Here is a 23,392-nt window from a genome sequence, read left to right as displayed (position 1 = left end):
GCGTTTAGCCTTGTTGAGTGCCCATACAACTGGATGTGGCACATCGATCTAACCTATTCAGGTCTCTCTGCAGAGCCTTCCTGCCCTCAAGCAGATGAACGCTCCTGCCCAACTTGCTGCTATCTGCAAATGCAGCCCTCAGTACTATTAGCCAGCCACCTTAGGGGTGAGGGTACATTGCATTGCTGGCTCATGGTCAACTTGGTACCAAGCAAGACAGTATCAAGCTATTGCTGATAAAGGGATGAGATAACATGCTTTATTCTTTGTTTCACCATAATTACATTTTTCTCCCACAGACCTCTCATTTTTTTGATATTGTTACTTTATTATCACATTCCTATTTAGTTCATGCTACCATCTCCTGCCACATTAGTTTTTCCTATTCCAACATGTGTTTGTGTGGGTATGAAATAGTGCAGAGAATATTCCATTGCATTTATAAGATCATAATTTTATTCTAGAGTTTTGTGCTTCCACAGATACCCTTTTGAGGCTGAAGATAGGGGTGATGCTTCTGAATGGCTATTTCACCTTGCCTATGTCATTTCATTTTACCTTATAAAATCACTGGAATGTGTTCTACTACCTGGACAAGCTTGAGAAGTGGGTCCACGTGAACCTAATGAGGTTCAACAAATTAAAGTACACAGTGCTGCACCTGGGTCTGGGCAATCCCAGACATGAGCACAGGCTGGGAGAAGAACTCATTGAGAGCAGCCCTGCAGAGAAGCACTTGGGGTTTCTGGTGGACGAAAAGCTCGACCTGAGTCAGCAGTGCTCACTTGCAGCCCAGAAGGACAACTGTATCCTGGGCTGTATCAACAGAGGTGTGTGTGACCAGCAGGTCGAGGGAGGTGATTGTCCCCTTCTACTCTGCATTTGTGAGGCCCCAGCTGGAGTACTGTATATACTCCATATATACAGTATATGGAGTGTACAGGTGTGGGGCCCCCAGCACAAGAAAGATGTGGACCTGTTAGAGCTGGTCCAGAAGAGAGCCAGCCACAAAGTTGATCAGAGGGCTGGAGCACCTCTCCTATGAAGAAAGGCTGAGAGAGCTGGGGATGTTCAGCCTGGAGAAGAGAAGGCTCTGGGGAGACCTTATTGAGGCTTTTCAGTATTTAAAGGGGTCTCACAAAAAAGAAGGACTCTTTACTCGGGCAGATAATGATAGGACAAGGGGGAATGGTTTTAAACTAAAAGAGGTCAAATTTAGCCTAGACATTAGGAGGAAATTCTTCACCGTAAGGGTAGTGGGGCACTGGAACAGGTTGCCCAGAGAAGCTGTGGATGTCCCATCCCTGGAGGTGTTCAAGGCCAGGCTGGATGGGGCCTTGGCCAACCTGATCTAGTGGGCAGCATCCCTGCCAATGACGGGGGGGGGGGTGGGGAGGTGGAGTTAGATAATCTTTAAGGTCTCTTCCCACCCAAGTCGTTCTATGATTCTATTAAAAAACAGAAGTTTGTCTCTCGTATACTGATAAATACTCCTCTTTTTTTTTTTTTTGCATTAACTTAGCTGCAGTCAGTCAGTAGTAGACTGCAGCAGTTACATCTGGCATGTGAGCAGTCACATCAAAACAGATGAATTTCCAAAAGAACTCCTGTAGGCCAAGTCTAATGTATTCTTTTTCAGCTGTTTTAAACTGAACAGCCTCTTACTTTCAGCTACACTTCTCTTATTAAGGCATTTTGTATTTAATGGTATCATTGCCTGTATTATTTAAGTATGGAGAACATGGTGTTGCAAGAATTTGTATCAAATTGAATGTTCTCTTGGCTTTTGACAACAGAAGTTAATATGTTCATGTTTTGTAACAAAAGTTTTTTTTCTGTAGCACGTGTATCTTGGATTATTTTTTCCTTAATTCTTTTCTTCAGCTTGGTATTTCTATTGCACTGAGTTGTTGGGGCATCTGTTTTGCCACAGTAATAGCAAAATGTCTGTGTGTATGAAGAACATATATATATATTCCTCGGAGTTCCAGCCTTAGTGATTTTTGTTGTTGTTTGTTTTATTTTGGTACATTCCTGGGACATGTAACTTCAAAGCACCTAATAATTCCATGCTGAAGTTCCATTTTTTAACTCAGATGTAGGTAGGAGTAGAAATTGTAAAGGACTAATTTGCCATTTAGTTTCTTTAGGATCTTCTTGGGTAGTTTTAAATTAAGATACTTGCTGCTAGTAATTTTCTAATTTTTCTAAAGTGAATCTTTATTCACTGTAATATATGCATTCATTCAGGATTGCTTCCAAAATTATGTGTTAACTGGTCCCATATCATTCTTCCCATGTTATGTTCAGTAGGTGAAAAACTATCCAAACAAATTTTGTGAAATGTTTCTTTAAACAGTATACTATTGGCATTAGAAATCTGTGCTTGTTTCTTTGGGGAAGAATCAAAGATAAAACTGTTTTCCTGAAGAAAGGAGTCTTATTTTAAAACCAACACAAAAACAGAGGGTAAAACTTTCCCTTGTTGAAATATCAACTGCTTGAAAATAACTTGTAATTGAAGTGTTGATGCAATGTGAGCTGTGTCACTTAGAAATGGGAGTGGCATTTCATGGCTGATTCGCAGCAGATCCTGTTTTGCCTCAGGAGTCTCTCTGGCAGTTCACTTAATTATGAAGCAAAGAATATCCTGTGTCTACCAAAGAAAACTCCTCTACCTTCGGGAAGGCAGAACAACTTGATAGTCCTCACTCCAGTGGTGCTGTTACACATTTTCCCAGAGGTGAACAATATAAAATTGTGTCAGTTGCAAGGAAAGCAAATTGGATTCCTTGCTTCTGTGGATTGGAAGGTGTATTACAGATTAATTCTGTTCCTCAGCCACTTTCCAGGGACATCATTGAAACTTCTATGTGGAACTTTTTTTTTTTTTTTTTTTAATATAAGAATCCTGCTTCAAATTCGTTATTTTCTGCACCATTTGTTTTTCTTCATAGCTGTAGTGAGGAGAACACTGAGAACAATACTCAGGAAAGTTCTTTGGAGAGTTAAGAGTGAAAACCCTTTCATACCATCTGACTCTGTTTCTTACTGAAGTTCATTTTACTTGCACTTCTACAGCTAAAAATAAAATATAGCGGACAAAGATATGAGCCACAAGCCACATTCTTCACATTCTCCAATTCTTAAATTTTTGGACTATTGTGATCCCTGCTACCACATTAATAAACTGTCCTCCAAAGAAAAAAGGAGTTATGTTAGCCTTGTTAGAGTCCTGATATAAGGACTCTAGAGTGAGAAATGGAACATAAAATATCGGTAAGTTTGGGAGCTTTGTGGAGGGAAATGGTGCAATTTTATTATGCCTTGGAGTTCCTGTAAATGAAATAAAGCAATGGAAACAGTCAAAAAGCACAGCAAACTGTCTATCCTCCTCTCATGTCAGAGTTTCTTTTAAGGCTTTGGTGAGGTTTGTTTCTGTCAGCTAGTCTGACGTACTTAAAAGAGGTCAGAGAACCCTCCTCTTTCAATTATTTATCAAACTTGTAAGTACTTGAATTACAGGATGGGTTGGTCTGTCTGGAAAACTTCTCAGACCTTACGATGTTGCTTATTTAGGAGAAGAAGCTGTGTAGGGTATTCGTTTAGTGGACTTCTGATATGAGGAATGACCCTATTTTTTTGAGTAAAGGAAAAACTATCTTGAGATTTTTCATTTGCCTAATGTATTTCAAACATGTCTTTCTGGTGAATTCTGTATCACGTAGGGAATTCTTTCTACAGTCTGTATTTCCTGTAGCTCTTCTCACTTCCTCTGCTTGCTGCCTCTTGCTTACAGGTGCAACAAGTCAGTTCATTGAAAACCAGTCCATAATAAAGACAGCCTTTCATTTGCCTCTTAAAGCTTCAACAGTTATTACATAAAGGAATCTTAATTGGTCCATTGCTGTAACTTGAACGAGGAATGCTTAGGTCTCCCATCTGGGATAGCCACACTTGAAATCTGAGGTAGACTGTATCCTTACTTCACGAGAACAGTTTTTAACGTAATAATATTCAGGCTTGATTAAAGACTGCTGTTTTCTGCTGAAATCCACGCCCCTATGAGGCCAATGGTGAATTAGTCACAATGTTGTTAAATATGTTTTATTTTGGAGTCTGAATTTGTTTAGCTTTAGTTTGGTACTTACAGGATTATCCATCATGAAGCTTTAGTAGGAGAGCTAGAGGATTCTGCTAAATTCAAATCATAGAATCATTTAAGTTAGAAAAGGCCTTCAAGATTATCAAGTCCAACCATCAACTTGACCTTCCAAGTCCCATCAGTAAACCACGCATCCTAGTGACACACCCACGCATCTCAGTACCTTCAAGGATCAGGATTCCACCACTTCCTTAGGCAGCCTGTTCCTATGCTTGACCACCCTCTCCATGAAGAAATTCTCCTGATATCCAGTCTAAATTTCCCCTGGCACAGCTTGAGACTGCTTCTCCACGTCCTACCACTTGTCACCTGAAAAAAGAGACCAATGTCCTCCCTGCTGCAGCCTCCTTTCAAGTAGTTGTAGAGAGCAGTGAGATCTCCCCTCAGCCTCCTCTTCTTCAGGGTAACCGACTCCAGTTCCTTCATCTGCTCCTCGTAACTCTTGTTTTCTAGTTCCTTCACCAGCTTTGTTGCTCTTCTCTGCATGTACTCAAGCAACTCAATATCCTTCTTGGAAGTGTTGTGAGGAGCCCAGAATTTAGCAGAGGGATTAGTGGTCAGGGTGTTGTATAGTCTGCTCTATCCCAATAGTTGGAAAGAGGAAGATCATGACAGGCTACTTCAATATTTTCACTTCTTATTTATCAAAGGTAAAGGGTGATTTTTTGTTTGTTCTTTTTTTGTTTTGTTTTGAACTATGTTGTTGCAGCTGTGGAAATGCTGGTTATTTTTCCTATTCCTACTGGCTATTCAATTCCACTCACTGCATGTAAATCCATCAAACAGAACAGGGCATAGGGAAGAGCATAGTGGTTTTGTGTGGGCATGTCCATCAGAAGGCTTCCCATTTGAAGCCAGCAGCTGTACTAGCACACTGCTTGTATTCCTTAGTGATGAGCTGTGGAGTGACTATTGCAAGCCTTTTCTGGCAAGGTTTGTAACAACACCAATTTCACTGTGGTGGTTAGAAAAAAAGTTGGAAGGGAGGTGGGGAAAGAAAGTTCTTTTGCGTGGTTACTGTGTTATACTTTTCTGATGACTAAGTGCTGGAGGGAATGTTGCAGGAGTAAATAAGAATTGTGTAACATTTTTAGCTACTATTTATAGTGTCACAGTGCTCTTTATTATTATTATCTTGATTTTGATCCTTATGTAAATCTTTACATTTTTTAATGGAGAAGATTGAAGGCTGCTCATTTTGTTGCCTTGCTGTAAGGTGATTTTAGTCTGTGTTTAACAGTAAATTCTAAAAGAGAACACTCTTGTGTCTTTTGTTTTCTAAAGTTTTGTGACCAGTTAAAATCTTTATTTATTTAAACCCCTTCTGAGTCTCAATTAAGTGGCCGAAGGTGAGGCGTTATGTAGTCTGCATTATGGTACTGTTCCAGTAGTCTTCAGACCAGTCTTTGAAGTTATGTAACTTTATTGCAGTGTGGGTGGAAAATAAATTAAAAATACAAAGTAAATAATATTAATTGAGGATATCCACAAGTCTCATGTGCAAGACCTAGTATTCCAGTGTTTTATTGTCATACAGGTAAAAATGAAAACTTAGAACCTTATTTCCAGAAGTAGTGCTGTTTGTTTTTCTGAAGAAGAGACTCAAATTGCTATGGGCTTATTTTCTGTTAGGAAAAATGATAAAAATACAGACAGTCATTTGTATCAATGCAGTACAACTTCGTATTTGTTTCTAATTTTATATAAGAATATGTCCATATATTAGTAAAAATTGATGAGAGCTGTATTGATTGCTTTATAACACACTCTTTACAGAATTTAACTGATGTCATCCATATTTTAAGACAGTTGGCATATAAAAAGAAACATTTTTTGTTTGCACTGCTTTTTTTTTTTTTTTTCTTCAAGCATCTTTTCTGGTTATGCCAAAAGTGGCCTTTTCCATCACCTATGCTTTAAATAAAAAAAATGCCATTAGGTTGTAGTTTCATGTGGCAACTAATATATCTTTCTGCATTCAATAGATAAGTCTCTGTTTCTTTTTAAATTGTGGCTGTTTTGAGATGGAGATGAGTGTATTACTGTAAATGTTGCTGTGGGGACAATCAGTAGCTTTCCATCACTTTTCAAGAAAGACATCAATTTTTCCAGCCCCTCCACATTGCCTTTGAATCCAAGGTGCTACCTATTATTGGCTCGAATGAGGAGTAAGGTCAGTTTTTATAATCAAGGTGTTTCCAGGGTCCTAGAGCCATTATGTGATGATATGTAAAATACATCGGGGAAAAAAAAATCTAGAAATCAGGAAAACTGCAAAGTAAAAAACAATGGGATTGATAACTTCCTTTAAAATACCCTTTGTTGGGCAGTAAGCATCAGTTTTAGGGTACGTAAACTGTTATTTATGATGTGCTCATACAAAACTTTTTTTCTGCACATTTCTGCCTTCCAGAACAGGACCAATGTTGGACAGGGTAGTCTGTCTGTAAGGACTTCACCCTCATTTGACTTAACTTCTTTGCTTGCCTGGAAGTTGAGTCAAGTGTGGATTCTCTATGGGTTAAGCGGACTCTGAGGCTTTTCTACTTGTTAGCACTACATACATCCATACTTCATGGCATGTGTTTTGCAAACACACACATGCCATTTCTTTCTCTGATTTTCCTTTTTGAGGTTACATTCAGTACTGTCTGCCAGCTTGTGACTTCACATCACTGGTCATTTCTGTGTCTCTAGACCAGACAAAATTTCCTGATTAAATTTGAATTTTGGCTAGTCCTGATTTCTGCATACCATAAAAAAAATACATAATGCCTGTCTGTTTCTTGTATTAAGTGACTTCTTCCTGCAGTATTAAAGTTGTCTCACTTCAAGAGACATCTTCGTCAAAGCTGTGTAGGAGGAAAGCACGCAACTGTGGTAGGCAGAATATGTGCTTGTCAATTAACCTTTTTTCTTTGTAGGGTGAACTGCTGTAAATTGCAGTTTATGTAATAATTCATTATCCTACAAAAGGAAAAGTTTCTATATGAAACACAGCTTAGAAACAAAACCCAAAGTTCATATGAAAATTGGTTATTAAACAAGCAGGGAAATTACTTTTTTTTTTTGTCTGTGGGAATTAATTTCAGGTGTTGCATACATTTACAGGTGTTAACAGTAATTCTAGGAAGTCTGGTAGGAGAAGTAAATAGTACAGGATGGACCCAAGACAAAGCCTCAACTTTTTGATTTAGTTTGGAATTGGGTATTTTATGAAGGATAGACTATACTGAATTGTCTTGTCTCAAAGCCCACCTCAGCAGTGGCTCGTTATCTATCTATGAGTAATGAAGTTTCTTTTCACTTACAAAATGTTTTCAGAACAGTTTACTAAAGTGACTAAATCACAGGCTGGTCTTGTTTGTGACAGAACATGAAGTATGTTTCTTTTATAATGCCTTGTGGCTTGGTCTTCCTGTGGGATAGAAATTATGCTTTACGTTTTTTTTTTAAAACTTGACAGTTATGTTGCAGTCTATGAATATTGTGTTCTTGTAATGCAAACTATTTTCTACTAATAATTGTTTATTTCTTTCACTTTCACAGCATTTTTGAGGATGAAGGCATGAAACTACGACAACTGAAATTAGAGAATCAGGTAAATGATTGTGCACAAGCTGGCAAAAATAAGAACAGGAAAACAAACATTAGCCATCTTGTTGTAGGAAGGGAGGAGGTTAAAGTGCTTGTTTCATTTTTCTCTTCCTTCCTCTCCCTCAGTTTTCCTCTTGATCGCCCAGCCTGTTGTAATCTACTCTGTAGTTTTTTGCTCAGAACTACATGAAGTGTACAGCAACAGTGAATCCTGCCCACATTCTTTAACTTGAGTTGTGATATGCAAGGTTTTATGTGAATTCACAGTGTCACAGAGACTTGAGAACTGGGAGTGAAGTGATTAAAAATGCTTAGTCTGAAGAATATAAATAGAACTGATTTCTAACATTTTTCTTTAAAGATTCGCCTGGCTTTTGTTAGTCAATATTGCTATGGCATGTAGATTTGATTTCTTTGATACATTTACTTTTCCACATGTCCTTCTAATTTCATTGGGATTGAGTCACCAAACGGGAGGAATGAATAAAAAGGTTGGAAGACTCTAGGGAATTACCATTTAAGCCTCAAAGTGAAAGAGAAGTCTTCCCTAAGCTATCGAAAGATCTGCTTAATACTGATGTTGAAAGAGATTTCCAGCATATTTCTATTTCTTTTTTCATTTCCCAAAAGTAAATAACTAAATAAAATCAAATGCAGCCAAGTATTTATCAGATATTAGGATTTATGTCTTAATTTTTAAAGCATGTGAGTGCTGTTTGCTGGATGTCTTGATTAGCTCCTCATGAAAGCAATAAAGTGTGCATCCTCTGTGAAATTTCAAATGCTTCTCTATAGGTTAGAAGTTGTGAAATTATTATAGTTATCTAGCTGCCTATTCCACATGAAACAGAAATCACCATATTACATTAAATAAATCTAGGTAGAACTTTAAAGTATGTTCTTTAAAAATGCTGTCTCTCAGCTGAGGATCTTTAAATCCAGACATAACACTCTTTGGGGAACTGATGTATTGGTTAGTAGCCCACTTTACCAAAACTTGTTTGTTAGTTCTAGTCTATTTAGCTTTGAATTCAGCCGTTGGATTTATTACCAATTTTATCTCAGTACATATGTAGGCTGTTACCTAAAACACTTCAGATCAGGGAGGAAAAATGATCTTTGGTCTTAACCGTAGAAGCTACAATAATCCTTTTACCTATAAGCTTTTCAGTAATACTTATTGGAGAAAAAAAAAAAGGCATTAGCTTGAGAGAAAGATCTCAGAAATAATCTTAAAAAAAAAAAGGCACATAATGCCCAATGCCATTCAGTAAGAAGTTCCCAGACTAAAGATGGTCTTACTGCTTGGTGATGAACCTTGATGTCCATTTCAGGATTGTTGTCTTGGGTCATGAGCTGGCAGTCGCTACTGGCTCTTAGTGTTAGATATTGTGGTCAATGTATGCCAATTTCAGACATTGCCATGGAGATACAGCACTGTTCCACCAAATCAGAGCTGCTGGGCTGGGTGGGATTTCTGTGGAGCAGCTGTCAGTTAAACCGTGAAGAAGTGAGTTTATAGAATTCATACACTTTTGCAATTTTATTTCAGGCTTTTTTTGATTTTATTGATTGCAATCATCTTCAAACAATGACAGCTAGAAAGTTTTAGTAAAATATAACAAATAAATAATAAAAAAAAAATAATGCGGAGGGTGAAGCTGTAGGCATATTTCTGAATGCACTTAGTTTGGTATTATTGACACCAAGTTTTTCATTAATGCCATCATCACTAGCATTGTCCCTGGTGCCTCAGTATGAACTGAGGAGGAGCTGGAAGAGAGGAGAGGAGAGGATGCCGCAGTGCTAGGATCCATCCCATGTGGCCTACTAAGGTGGGACCATGCCAAATAATAAATAGTATGATATTGCATCTTCAAGAGTGGAGTGGTTGAAGCCTTCTTGCGTACAATCTTTCTGTTCATCGCACTAGTAGGAAGAGTACCAAACTGCTTCTCATATTAGTCTGATATGATGTATTCATCTGATGCATCTGACTTCTTAGGCAGCACATTGGAAACTCATTAGAACCAGAGCTGATGGTTTGTGATTGTTCAGTCATCCTCTGTCCTGATGTTGTGCTTTTCTGTGGTGCAAAGAAAATGTTTCTGAAAGTATTTAATATGCGGAGTTCACAAAATCCTGAATGAATCATGATACTTGGTGTCTGTTATTTATTTCATGGGTTAAATGTTCCTGTGTTCTGTTCATGAACTATCTGATTTTTTTGTTGTAATGCTATATGAACTTTTACTGTGACTCAGAGGTGGAGGACAAGGCCACTCAGTAAACAAAAGGAAACAAAATACAGCTTGTTTTTTTAGATTTCATCTTAGTGGAACAAGTCTAAGAGCACACAGTGCTGAAGGTAATGCTGCTTTGCCACCTTGTGCATAGAGAAAGAACTGCTACTAACCATCCCATCAGTGAGCTTGTAGATTTTCATCTCAGTAAGCAAAGCAGTAGAAAGAAACCTTTTAAAAACAAATGAAATTACTATCAGATTTTGTCGCTTTGGTTATCTTGAAGTTCTTGTGAAAAGAAGGTTAGTCACATATACCAGCAATAAAATATATGTTTCAGTATGACCCTATTACCCTGTTAGATTGGTGAGTCCTCAGGAAGTCTTTAATGAAGCAGAATTTACTATAATAAGAAAATAAATTTATAGACAGGTGAGTAGTAAAATGTTTAAAAAAAAAAGATCTAATAGCATAATCAGTTTAGTAACTCTAAAAATTATTATATCCTATACTGATCCCAATATCAATTTCCATCTGTGTACTTTCTTACTACCTTTAGGATGAATTTGTTTTATTTTTTCTAATCTGTCTATTTGTCATGTAGAAAAGCCTTGGCAACAGTTTTTCTCAAATCTTAACTTTAATTTTTTGTTCCGTTTTTTCCCATCTCCTTTTATGTCAACTATTAGAGATTTAGAAAATACTACAGATGTATTTTTAATTTTCACTTAGCATTAATTTACAATATAATTAAAAAAAAATACTTAAATTGTTCTGGATAGTTTGACTATGCTTGTATAGAAAATATTGTGACCTGTGATGACTGAGCATTTTCTCAGAATTTTACTTTACTGCTTATTTTCCTTCCTCTTCTCTAGTCCAGTCTGATAATCTCTTTGAAATTCTATGTATTTTTTGCTGTCCAGGACAATCCTTACAAATAATTTTGCAGTAATGAGTGGTACCTGTATTGCCATCTAGTCTTCAAAGTGAAATCATGAATTTGAAAAAATATGTATTTTGGAGAAAATAACTTGAAAAGCAGAAAGAAAGAAAGAATAAAGGACCAAGGGCTGAGTTATGTTGGAACCTTTCAGGGAGAAGTTGCCTGAGAAACTGTCCTCACTTGAGATAAAAAGCCTAACAGGAGAGGAAAGATCCAACAAGAGAGAGAAAGAGCGTAACAGGAGAGGAAAGGATTCCAAAAACATTAGTCTCAAGTGAATTGAGTTGTTGTTACTGTTTATCTGTTGGATCCTTGGATCCTTAACTGAGAAGCACTTGGTGAAGAAAGTATTTTTAGAAAAATGTTTTATTTTTAACATTAGCATATGGATATAAAGTTATTTCCTTTCAATCCTGAATTACATAGAAATATTTTACAAGGTAGATCTTTTCCTATTACTAAATCAGTCTTATTTTAATGACTGTGGGTTTTTGTTTGTTTGTTTGTTTTTTTCCTCCTCTGTTTTATCTTGAAACATCGGTTTCTGGGAGCTGTCTGAGTTCTCCCTGTTAGATGATAGCCTTTGTCACAAAAGCCATTTCAGTTGCAAGTACTGACCTGCTTTTACTGCATTGTGACAGCATTTATAACTGCAGCGGCAGAATAAGCCCTTGTTAAGGATGTTTAGAAATTGTATGCTAATATAATGGAAGGCTTAATTGCCATATAATTAATAGGTCACGGGCTCTTATTTTTACTCTGATAATCTTGGTGTTAATCTTGGTGATAATCTTGGTTGTCAATGTTAGTTTAATTGTACAAACCAGTGAGGATAAACTATATATTCCCTGTACACACGGGAAGTTGTCCTAAAAGACAGAATGTCTAGTCCAATTGTAACTATAGTGCAGCAAATGGAGAGTCCTTGTGTGATGTTTGGTTTGTTCTATTAGCTTAAGTATGATGCATGGAGTAATAAAATTGACAGAATATGCTGTATGTTGCAACATTACTATATGAAGTGTCTAAGTGAATGATGAATTTGTCTGATTTTAAGGGTTGCTGCAGTTTTTACTGCAGGAGTTAGGAGGAATGGAGTTAAAGGAGTTAAAATTATCTGTTAAAAGGAATTATAATTATCTATTGATGGTCTCAGGATAGATCAGAAAATAAGCAGGTGTCCTCATCACCCATCAATCACTGATGGAGAACCAAGGGCTTTGGAGTATCTCGCTCCAAAGACACTGTGGTGTGTGTATCTAGGATTTTTGTAAAAGTTCACAAGTGCATTTTAGGTTGATTGGAGATCCACTAGCATGTCATTACCAGTGGCTGAGGCACTGCCTCTCTGGATGTGGTTACTCATTCCTATTTCATGTTTTTCTTTATTTCAGAGAGCTCTTCTAGAGAAGAAGCAGAGGAAAAAACGTCTTGATCCCTTGATGGTACAGCCAAATCCTGAGGCAAAGCTGCGCAGGCCAAAGCCCAAAGGATGCGAGGAGCAGACTCCTTTAGTAGAAACTCCTACCCCGTTCCACAGTGATGTTATGCTACATGGTAAGTAATCAACCCAATTGCAATGATGTTCCTCAAAATGCCAGCGCATACATTTTATGTCACATGTGGTGACCTACATTGGTGTGACAGTGGTCAAGCAATAAACAAGATTGATCACACCTTTTTTTATGTACACAAGTACAATTGTATTATTAGTGTAGTAGAGAAATACTGAACTGTATAAACAAGTAAAAAAAATATCTTGAATTTTGTGACAGCTGCCTTTCAGTACACTCTTACTTGTGTTTAGCTAAGAAGAAGTGTAGAAATGGGCTAGGAACTTCTATATTGGCAGGGAGCTACAAATACAGAGTAAGAGTTTTCTGAAGCAGTAGAATAAAGAAAAGAGAATAGTCCAGTGCTGGCTGCCTTTACTGTCCTTCATAGAATCAATGTATGCTCCATCTCAAGATTGGATATGACTGGATGTGGAAGCCCTACATTGCAGTAGAAATGTCAGGAAGTAGTTTATGAGAGCCAAGATCCTGTCAGGCTATCAAGAAAGTAACAGCAAATAGGCTTTGAGATGCATACTAATGCAGGATGTTATAATACCACTGTTAGATTAATAGGGAATTAATTTGCAGAGTAGAATTTAAACCAATGTTACCTAGTTTGAAAATCACATATGATATCCCCTGAGATCCTGTCTTTTAAATGTTTTTCTTGGTCTCAAGATCTCTTTCACAATCATGGGCTGAGGAGGAGAGTGGTGATGTAGAATTTACATGTTTAAAACTGGGTTGGGGAAATCTGAAGAAGGACAGCTTTAAATGAGGAGAGAGGAAGAGAGAAACAGAAAAGATTGATAGACATTTGAAGTTAGGAAACTTCAGTAGTACTGAAACTACAAGAAAAAATGAATTTTACTACTCCCTCACTAGCATACGTAGTTCTAAAGTTTCTTGAGTGCAAACAAATGACTCTTGGGAGTCAGACCCAAAGGGGAGAGGGGACAAAGAAGGCTGGATACTCCTCAAAAAGGAAGTCTTAAGGGCACAGGAGACAGGCTGTCCCTGTGTGCCATAAGATGAGCCGGTGGGGAAGAAGACTGGCGTGGCTGAAAAGGGAACATTTGTTGAGCCTCCAGGAGAAAAAGAGAGTTTATGTCCGGTGGAAGAAGGGACAGGCAACTCAGGGAGAGTACAAGGAAGTTGTCAGCACATGCAGGGAAAAAATCAGAAAGGCTAAAGTCCAACATGAGCTCAACCTGGCCACTATGGTAAGATAACAAAAAATATTTCTACGAATATATTAACAGTAAGAGGAGGGCAAAGGAGAATCTCCATCTTTTACTGGGCACGGTGGGGAACAGGACTACTGAGGATAAGGAAAAGGCTAAGATTCTCAATGCTTTCTTTACATCTGTTTTTTAATAGTCAGACCAGTTATCCTTGGGTTCCTCAGCCTCCCAACCTGGAAGTCTGGGATGGGAAGCAGAATAAACCCCCCACAGTTCAGGTGGAAACAGTTAGAGACCTGCTGCTCCACCTGGACTGTCACAAGTCCATGGGGCCAGATGAGATCCACCTGAGGTTGCTGAGGGAGCTGGCAGATGTGATTGCCAAGCTGCTTTCCATCATCTATCAGTAGTCTATCAGCAGAGTGGTCCCAGATGACTGGAGACTTGGTAATGTGGACATTAAGTTGGGGGCTTGGACAGGTACGCTCTTTGCTGGGTTAAAAACTGGCTGGATGGCCGGGTCAAGAGTGGTGGTGAACTGAATGAAATCCAGATGGCGACCGGTCACCAGTGGTGTTCCTCAGGGGTCGGCGTTGGGGCCCATCCTCTTTAATATCTTTATTGATTATTTGGACAAGGGAATTGAGCGCACTCTCAGTGAGTTTGCAGACGACACCAAGTTGGGGGGAAGTGTCGATCTGCTGGAGGATAGGAAGGCCCTGCAGAGGGACCTGAACAGGTTGGATAGATGGCCATAGGCCAACAGGATGAAATTCAGCATGGCTAAGTGCCAGGTCCTGCACTTTGATCACAACAACCCCATGCAATGCTACAGGCTTGGGGCAGAGTGGCTGGAAAGCTGTGCAGAGGAAAAGGATCTGGGGGTATTGGTTGATGCTCAGCTAAACATGAGCTGGCAGTGTGCCCAGGTGGCCAAGAAGGCCAATGGCATCTTGGCTTGTATCAGGAATAGTGTAGCCAGCAGGACCAGGGAGGTGATTGTCCCCCTGTACTCAGCTCTGGTGAGGCCACCTCAAGTACTGTATTCAGTTTTGGGCCCCTCACTACAAGAAGGACATCGAGGCCCTGGACTGTGTCCAGAGAAGGGCTACGAAGCTGGTGAAGGGCCTGGAACACAAGTCCTGTGAGGAATGGCTGAGGGAACTGGGGTTGTTTAGCCTGGAGAAGAGGAGGCTCAGTTTGTTAAGCTTGTAGCTGTGGATGCTTTTTATCAGATTGATCTGTGATGTTCACTGTAGAGCACTCACTCAATACCACTCCTTACAAACAAGGAGTCCAAACAAGGAGTTGGAAAGAGTAGTTACCCATAAATAAATTGAAAGGTACCAATGTGCATGACAAATACTGCTTATCCTAATTGCTTGAGTCCTTGAAAAAAACTATATACAATGACTTACAAATGGAGAAACTCATGCCTGACGTGTAAAGTGACAGGAGATCTGTACCACAGTCAGGCCTGGCTCCTCCCAGGTCTGACAAAAGTTGAAGTAAACAAGAATACATCAGTACTTTAAAGGGATGCTTGAGCCAGGGAAGGTGAAAGAGAAACCAACCATCCCGGGAAATGTATTTACCTGTAAAAACGAGACTTTTGCATTCTCTCTCATTTTGGCCTGAAGGCATTGATGGACCAGCTGCTTTCCTGAAATCAGAAGTGCAAGATTTAGGAACCAAGGTCCAAACTCTCTCTGTTGGATCTTCCATAACAGAAGACAATGCAGATGAGGAAAAGGATGGACAGTCTCTAACAGAAACATCAGGCAAGCCAGATCTGCAAGAAATCTTAGAGAAACGAGGTAAGAGTTGATAATGGGCAGAGGTCTTTTTCAGGACTCTTCTACTTGTAATTTTTTTTTCAGTAGCATTTAAGAAATCATGAAACAAATGTCTGTAGGATCTTCCTCTTACAAGCAAAGCTAGTGGATTCTACAGCATGTAGAAATGCAGATCTGCAGTTCCTTCTTCTGTTGTTAATTGGAATATGACAGTATGCTTTATAATTTTCTGGCCTTTCTAAAAAAAAAATCTAAGATTTTTTTGGTGACAAAACATTATACTTCACATTTTGCTAAAGTTCGGGGTGTTTTTATTCCAGATATATCTGGATACGATATACAAAATACTTGAGTATTTTCACAACGGCAGAACCTTCTAAAACCAGTAATGCCATAATTTAACCGTTGAGGACACTAACAACAAAGGTGCTCTTCCTGTGTCAGGGGCTGTATCCCCCTGAGTAGTTTCCCAGGGGAGCATCTATCTCTGCCTGCCAAGCATCTTAAGTTGCTGTTATAGTACCACAGGAAGCCTTTTTGTTGTATACAGTCTAAGCAAAGTAATGGCTATTGTTTAATGTGCTGTGCAACTTGTTTCATTTTGCTGAGACTATCTCCCAGAATGTTTCTAGTACACTTTATGAATGCTACCATGTATAGGAATACTTTTATTCTGTTGTCATGTGAAACAGCTGTTATCTATGGATAACGACATTACACAAGAGTTAGGGAAGGAAGCAGGAGAAAATATCCAGAAACTCCAGGAGAACTTAGTCTAGGTAAAATATAAGCAGTGAACTTTGAAATTGGCTCTAGTCAGCACCTTTCCTCTTTCCAAATGCACGTTGGAAAGTTTACAGACAAGGTATTAAGACTATGTTTTTCTGTTTTATGTGAGACAAAGAACTTACAGCAGTGTCCCCTGTATTGGAACACTGTTGTACTACTGATTCACAGAAACAAATTCAGCTTAGTAGGCTGAGTCTGTCCATATTCTACAGTGCTTTGTATGCTTTTCCATTCTACAGCAAAATTAAGGAACGGACTTGCAGAACAAAATGATATAACACCAAGTAAAAGGAAACACCAAATAGTGATGTGTTCAGATGTAGTCTTTATTCAGAGTTATTTTTGTTATATACCCAGTCATCCCTACATAGCTGTGCTTGGTTTAAGATTAAATAAATAAATACTGGGACAGTTCTGTTTCCATTCCGAAAATCAAATCATTAGTAATATTTAAGAAACCTGAGTTACTGCTACTGATGTAAGAACAGGAAAGCATCTAATTAAAGAAGTATCATACTTCATTTCAGTGTCTATAATACTAAGTGGAAATGGTAAAGGATGTAAATTCTGTAGAGTCCAAGCTGCAGGGTACGTTTCACCCTATTGAGCTGGATTGCCTTTTTTGTTCTTAAAGCATGGAGAGCTTTTCTGCATAAAAATAGGCAAAATTTAATTCAATGGTAGCATATGCTAAACAATGTGCTATATCATGTAAAATATGCATTAATAAAAGCTTAATCAGCTGCACGCTGTCAGCTGTAAAATGTCACCACTGGTTTGAATTTCAAAGCTCAGGAAACAATATAGCATGAAGAAAATCAGCAGTTGGAAAAACAGAAAATAATTGAAGAGATAGAACAGGATAGTTATGTAAGGGTCTTATGTGAATAGTGATATCCTGATCTCATGACACCTTCTTTCAAAGGTTACTTGCTTGATCCTATGTTCTGACAGGAATTTCAGGCAGTTTGAATTTTGATGAGGAGGACACAGAAGAAGAGGAAGAAGCTAGTAAGAGACCAGCATCTCATTCACCACATCCTGAATCTGAGAGGCCTAGTTCTGCAACCAGTGAGAAATCCTTTGCAGTAGGTGTTTTGAAATCAGTTTCTGATAAGGACTGGGTATGTGCTTGATTTTGACTTACTAACCCTTTTAGCAATGGGTTAAAATACAGTATTTGGAGCTGTCATTAATCCCTGAAGGCAGGGGAAGGACAAGATTGTCAGGTTATCTAACAGAAGGCTCCATGAGTTAAACACAAAGACCTAGTAATGATCAAAGGAACAATGATGGGTGGAGGAACCCAACCCAAGTAACCTAATCAGTGAAGAACAGAACACACTGAATCAGCTACCCTTATGATGCTCAAAGGAGAAAGATTAGACCATTGTCTCTGGCTCAAAATCCACTAGTCTGCTTGAAAGATTTTAAGTTTTAATGGGGGATGCAAGGGTGAGCAGAATTTTGCAATGGAACAGGAAAAATTCTGGGATTATACAAAATTTTCTTTGTAGAAAGGGACACAAGAGGGCTGGAAAAAAGCAAGGTGGATCAAGGAGCAACATACATGGGAAAACAGGGAGGGGATAAAAGTCTGCAGCAATCCTGAATGTACTTAAGTCTGTGCTACTTTTCAGGAGACCAATGTGAATATGCTTGTGAGGTGACTGGGTGTATGATGTGCTACGCTGCCAGTGAGTAATACGAGAGGTCTGGTCGCTAGTAACTTGAGTGACTGGGGTATGGGTGTCAATTGCTGGAGATGACTTGTAGGGGTGCCACAAGGGGTGGGTGAGAACCACTAGCGAATTTCAAGTGTGCGCATGTATGTGTGTACTCACTCAGACTTTCTACTCTCTGGACCTGGTAATAGGGGTAAACCATCAGCCTCATCTCCTAGGCCCAGTCAGACAAAGAATACCCTGGGTTCTACAATCTACAGGATTCAGCTACCTCTAAGAAAAATGACTTTAATATGTGATACCAGATTTCCACTAGAATTCTAGTTCCTTTGGTGACCATAACTTGCATCCTGACTGTATGCATTGCTCCAAGGCTCCTCCAGCATTTAGTTGTGAAGGTTCCACTGTCATCTTGCTGTTTCTGCTGCTTTTCAGAACCAACATAAGCTTAGTGCTCAATTCAGTTGCAGAAAGCACATTCTGTCTTATTGCAGCATCCATCAGTCCAGTTCATCATGCTGCCTTATTTCCCACAGAGTGTTTGAAGCTCTAAAAGCAGAGAGCCTGTTTGATTAGAACATTTATGGTGTATCAACCTATTTTCCTGTTCCTAGTAATTCACTTTTTCCCTAGTTCATGTCTACTTTTTCTCTCCTCCCCTTGGAGGGTTAGACTACTCAGAGTAAAAAAGTCTTCAGCCACTTTCTTCAGAGAAACACAACTGTTTTCTCATTCAACTTTCCTTTCCCAAATATATTCTTGAGGCATGAGATCTTCTGTTTCAACAAGCCTTTCTTTTCCTAGGGAATACCAGATCCTCTGATCTGATATTGGTTTGCTAATATGATGGTTCTTCCCACAGGAAACAGGTGCTTCCTGTAGTCCATCCCCTCAGGCAGTTGCACATCTGGGAGAAGTAGAGAACTTGGAGGATTTTGCATTACGCCCTGCACCCCGTGGTATTACAATCAAATGTCGAATCACTAGAGATAAGAAGGGAATGGACCGGGGCCTCTTCCCTACTTATTACATGCATCTGGAAAGGGATGACAACAGAAAGGTATTGGAAGCAGCACACAGTATCTTGGCTTGGCTATTGTACTCCAACCACATAATATTTTTGGTGTAACAGAGAGCAGTGCATAAATTGGTAAGACACCAGAAACCGAGGAGAGACAGCATGTAAATGAGGACAGTTTATATTTGGCCAAGGCACTAAGGAGGATGTTGGCAAGTTTAGAAGCCATAATACAATGAAAGATGAAATAAAGTATAAAAATGTCAGGGATAAAGAAAAGCAAAGAGATTGGTCTGTTGAGAAGAAACAGAGGAAAGACTAGAAAAGGCAGTTGCATTATATCCAGACTGTTGAGTGAGCTGATTGGAAGAACAGGAATTCAGGCTGGGTACTTGTGGAACAGAAAAATATGGAGACAGTAATAACAGTATAGAACAAAAAATGGAGATGTAACAGTTTGGATAGCAGTGCTTCTGCATTCTTTCAAAACACCAGTCTTGATCAAAGTTTTGTATTTCCAGACATTCCTTCTTGCTGGGAGAAAACGAAAAAAGAGCAAAACGTCCAATTACCTCATATCAGTTGACCCAACTGATTTATCCCGGGAAGGGGAAAGTTTCATTGGAAAACTCAGGTGAGAACCACAGGAAAAAACTACGGACAAATGTACATCTTCTGCAATAGGAAAGGTAGAATTTACATGTTAGTATAGTTGGAGTTAAAAATAGCAATTTGATATCAATTCAGAAAATGTATTAACCTTTTCCTGCTTAATGCCATGTGTACTCACCTGGGTTGGCAAGCCTCCTTTAGAGGTACCATTCACAATGATAATTCAGAATTTGGAGGAATTCTGGCTCGGGGCTTTTTCTAGTACAGGTTACATGCTCGGTTTACAATGGACACTTCACTGAAATTCCTTACTGAGCTGACTGTGGACAAACCCGATGACCAGAGGCATGTATTTTCTCAGTGCTGCACATATGCCTTCAGATGATTAAAAAAAAATCCACTGATGCCTCTTTCTTTTTCTGTCTTTCCATAACCTGACATTAGGTCAAACCTCATGGGAACTAAATTTACGGTCTATGACCATGGAATTAGCCCAATCAAGGCACAAGGCCTATTGGAAAAGGCCCGTACCCGACAGGAGCTTGCAGCTATCTATTATGTAAGTAGCGCCTCTTCCCTTTTATGCGCTTCTTTTTTGTAGCCTTATTACTAAGGAAATGGGACTCACAAAATCATGCTGCCTGCATCCTCCCTCATTTAACTTTTGAACTAACTAACCAATTTCGACCAGATATGATAAAGGGCAGAGGCCTCAAATATAAATTTTTACAAGTTTAATGGGAAAAAAAATGTCAGAGGAGAGAGAGAGATCCAAACTAATGTTCTGACGGACTTGTCACCTGACCCAGCATTAGGCATGTTGCCACTCAGCATATCCTTGATACGGAGCTAGCAACATCATGAACTGCCTCTTGCCCAGCTGGTAGACACTACAAAGTAACTGGAAATGTCTCATGAAGTAGAGCTATTTTTAGCAGAACTAAAGGCATTTTGGTAAATAGAAGTGAGCTGGTATTATTTCAGTAGTAGCATGTTGTTAGTAAGGGCACATTTCCAGGGGAAGCTATTCACTATCACTGTCTCTTGTCCTAGAGACAGGATTTTGGTCTTGTGGGTCATCTCAGTCTAAGGCATAGAAGACAATGTACTTGTAGTTAAATCACTGTAGAATTCTGTGAAGTTTTTCAAAACACGTTGATTCATATTCCAGTCCTGAGGTTTGAGGAAAATTTAAGATACTTTACAAAATAAAAGCCAGTCAAGTGGAGAAATTTTTCTTTTATCACAGGTACAGTAGTAGAAATTTAATGGTGCATTAGCCTATTGGACCTTGATTTTTTTTTCTTTTTTTATTTTTCCTATTAATCTTAATGCCACGTAGGGGAAAAGAATTGACTTGATAATTCCAGTGCTAGCCTGTTTACAGAAACATCACTGGATCTTTGTATACAGTATTATTCATTTCATAGAATGTCTTGGGTTGGAAGAGATCTTAAAGGGAGCATAGGCAGGGATGCCACCCACTAGATTAGGTTGCCCAGGGTCCCATCCAACCTGACCTTGAACACCTCCAGAGATGGGCAAACACCTTCTCTAGATAGCATGTTCCAGTGCCTTACCAGCTTCTGAGTAAAGAATTTCCTTCTAACATCTAATCTAAATCTCTCCTCTTCTAGTTTAAAACTGTTCCCTTTTGTTATTGTCACCTGCCCTTGTAAAATATCTCTCTCCAAACTGTTTCCCTACCTAAATGAACAGAGCAAGGTGTTAAAATGAGTACAGCAGGAAACATAAAGTCAATTTCTCGGATTTTAAACCGTTTCATATATGTGAAGTTAGTGAAGTTTATATATGAATAAAATCAGTACTCTTGTTCTCATATGTGCTTATTGGTTTTCTGAAGTGAAATAATAAAGATTGCAGCTCTGAAGACCTTTATTCTGTGTCTGTGAAAATGCTCTAGGACATTAGAAGTTGTATCACTTCTATTAGCTCAGTGATTCTAAAAGATTCTGGCTTTTTAATTGGTATTTAGAAGTTTTAAAGGTATCATTGACATTGTTACAAAACACTTTAAATAAAACACTTTAAATGGAACATTGGATTTTGGTTGACATTATTAAATGAATGGTTTGAGAATGCCAAGAAAGACCTTTTTCCTTTGTTTTTTATACTCAGTCTACCTGGAGCAGTCTCTTGCAGTACTCTGGAAAAGTCTGCTTGTCTTAAGATTGAAGCTTGGATGGATTGCCCCTTTAGGACAAGGGGCAATGGGTGCAAGCTGGAACATAGGAGGTTCCGCTTAAATATGAGACAAAACTTTTTTATGATGAGGGTGACAGAGCACTGGAGCAGGCTGCCCAGGGGGGTTGTGGAGTCTCCTTCTCTGGAGACTTTCAAAACCCGACTGGACACGTTCCTGTGTGACATGATTTAGGTGTTCCTGCTCCAGCAGGGGGATTGGACTAGATGATCTTTCAAGGTCCCTTCCTATCCCTAATATTCTGTGATGCTCACTACTTTGCCTTCTGGGTCTGTTCTTAATCATTTATAAAAGAGTACAATTTGACAGCAAATAGTAGGTATGCTCTTAAACACAAGAAAAATGCCATTCATTCTTCAGGAGCATTCTAGCCTAAATGGTGATGTCTGTATATCATTGTCTCAGATCAAAGATCTGTATACTTTATTATATTTAACTCTTGCTCACTAGCAAGATTTTAGCATGCTTTTGCCTTGGATGTAGAAATTTATGCCTGGAAATTGCACTTGTCTAATTTCACTGTTGATGTTTCATTAAGACAATGCAGATGTACTACAAATTAGGTAGTGCTCTGTATGTCTTTTGAGACAGTTTTCTAAATGGAAGAAGAGAGCTATTTCAGTGATTAAACACATTTGGAGTTAGATGACTGCTAGCACAGTTACAGCTACCAAATCTCCAAAAACCAACACAAATGTGGATTCAAGTTCAGCTTTTCTATCTTTCTGTGAGACGGAGTATCTCCATTCCTGAAAATAATGTCTTTTACATGTATTTCAGGAAACCAATGTATTAGGATTCAAGGGTCCCAGAAAAATGTCTGTGATCATTCCAGGAATGAACATGAATCATAAGCGAATTCCGATCCAGCCACAAAATGTGAGTTACAAAGTTTGGTCATGGTTCAGATTGGAGGAAGAGGTTAAAACTTTCTCCTAGAGGTGTGGGTGTTGGTGACAATAGTGGTCATTAGAGCAAGGTTGTCCATGGCTGTTAATGAGTCTCACAGACAGTAACAGTGTAGTCTAAAGGTGTTAATTAATTTATTCTTGACTTTTACCTCATTTGTAGCCTTCTGAATACTGTTTGTATTCTTTCTTGTCTTGTAGTTAGCCTAAATGCTATTTACTGTTGCAGTGGCTACTGTATCTTGTTGCTGTTGCACCTACAACTCCTCATTGATAGAACACTGTTACACTGAGAGTTACATGAACACAGAACAAACTCGCATCTCCCAAAAGCTTTCGTTTTAAGCCAGTATGGGAATTACAACAGATGGATAATAAATGGATGGGGCAGTATTTTGGTGTAGTAACAAGAGAGTAAGTACATTTTTATCAGAATGGTGTCAGCATCTTTGTAAGAATCCCAGGAAAGTGAGGATTCTTTAGGGAGAAAGTGGGATGAGAAGGATGGAGTTGTGGCTGTTTAATGAGGATTTCTCATATGAGGGTTTCTCAGATGCATTTGTTCCTGGCAAGCAGCTTACAGATGTGTATCTGAAGATACAGTAAGGAGTATGATGAAGATGCCTTCTGGCATCCCTAAATGTGGATATTACATTTGGTGTGACGGGA

The 23,392-nt window shown here is 38.8% G+C and overlaps 1 protein-coding gene across 10 annotated transcripts in view; it reads left to right on the top strand.

Moving 5' to 3' along the window:
* The window catches only part of TULP3 (TUB like protein 3), a 35,693-nt gene that overhangs the window by 8,255 nt on the left and 4,046 nt on the right, over window positions 1-23,392 (top strand). For 5 of the 10 annotated variants that reach the window (XM_040574562.1, XM_040574522.1, XM_040574531.1 and 2 more), the window contains exons 2-9: window positions 7,715-7,766; window positions 12,346-12,508; window positions 15,332-15,508; window positions 17,231-17,400; window positions 18,824-19,021; window positions 19,501-19,613; window positions 20,036-20,150; window positions 22,596-22,694. In XM_040574562.1, the coding sequence (XP_040430496.1) occupies window positions 7,734-7,766; window positions 12,346-12,508; window positions 15,332-15,508; window positions 17,231-17,400; window positions 18,824-19,021; window positions 19,501-19,613; window positions 20,036-20,150; window positions 22,596-22,694 (1,068 nt within the window). In that variant the 5' untranslated portion in view covers window positions 7,715-7,733. Of the gene's footprint in view, window positions 1-4,847; window positions 5,099-7,526; window positions 7,547-7,714; window positions 7,767-12,345; window positions 12,509-15,331; window positions 15,509-17,230; window positions 17,401-18,823; window positions 19,022-19,500; window positions 19,614-20,035; window positions 20,151-22,595; window positions 22,695-23,392 lie in introns of those variants that run through there. The other 5 variants (XM_040574539.1, XM_040574544.1, XM_040574503.1 and 2 more) reach the window with 4 other exon arrangements.

This window comes from Cygnus olor, chromosome 1 (assembly GCF_009769625.2).
Source record: "Cygnus olor isolate bCygOlo1 chromosome 1, bCygOlo1.pri.v2, whole genome shotgun sequence".
NCBI classification, from domain to species: Eukaryota; Metazoa; Chordata; class Aves; order Anseriformes; family Anatidae; genus Cygnus; species Cygnus olor.
This window is presented reverse-complemented; position numbering and strand designations above follow the sequence as displayed.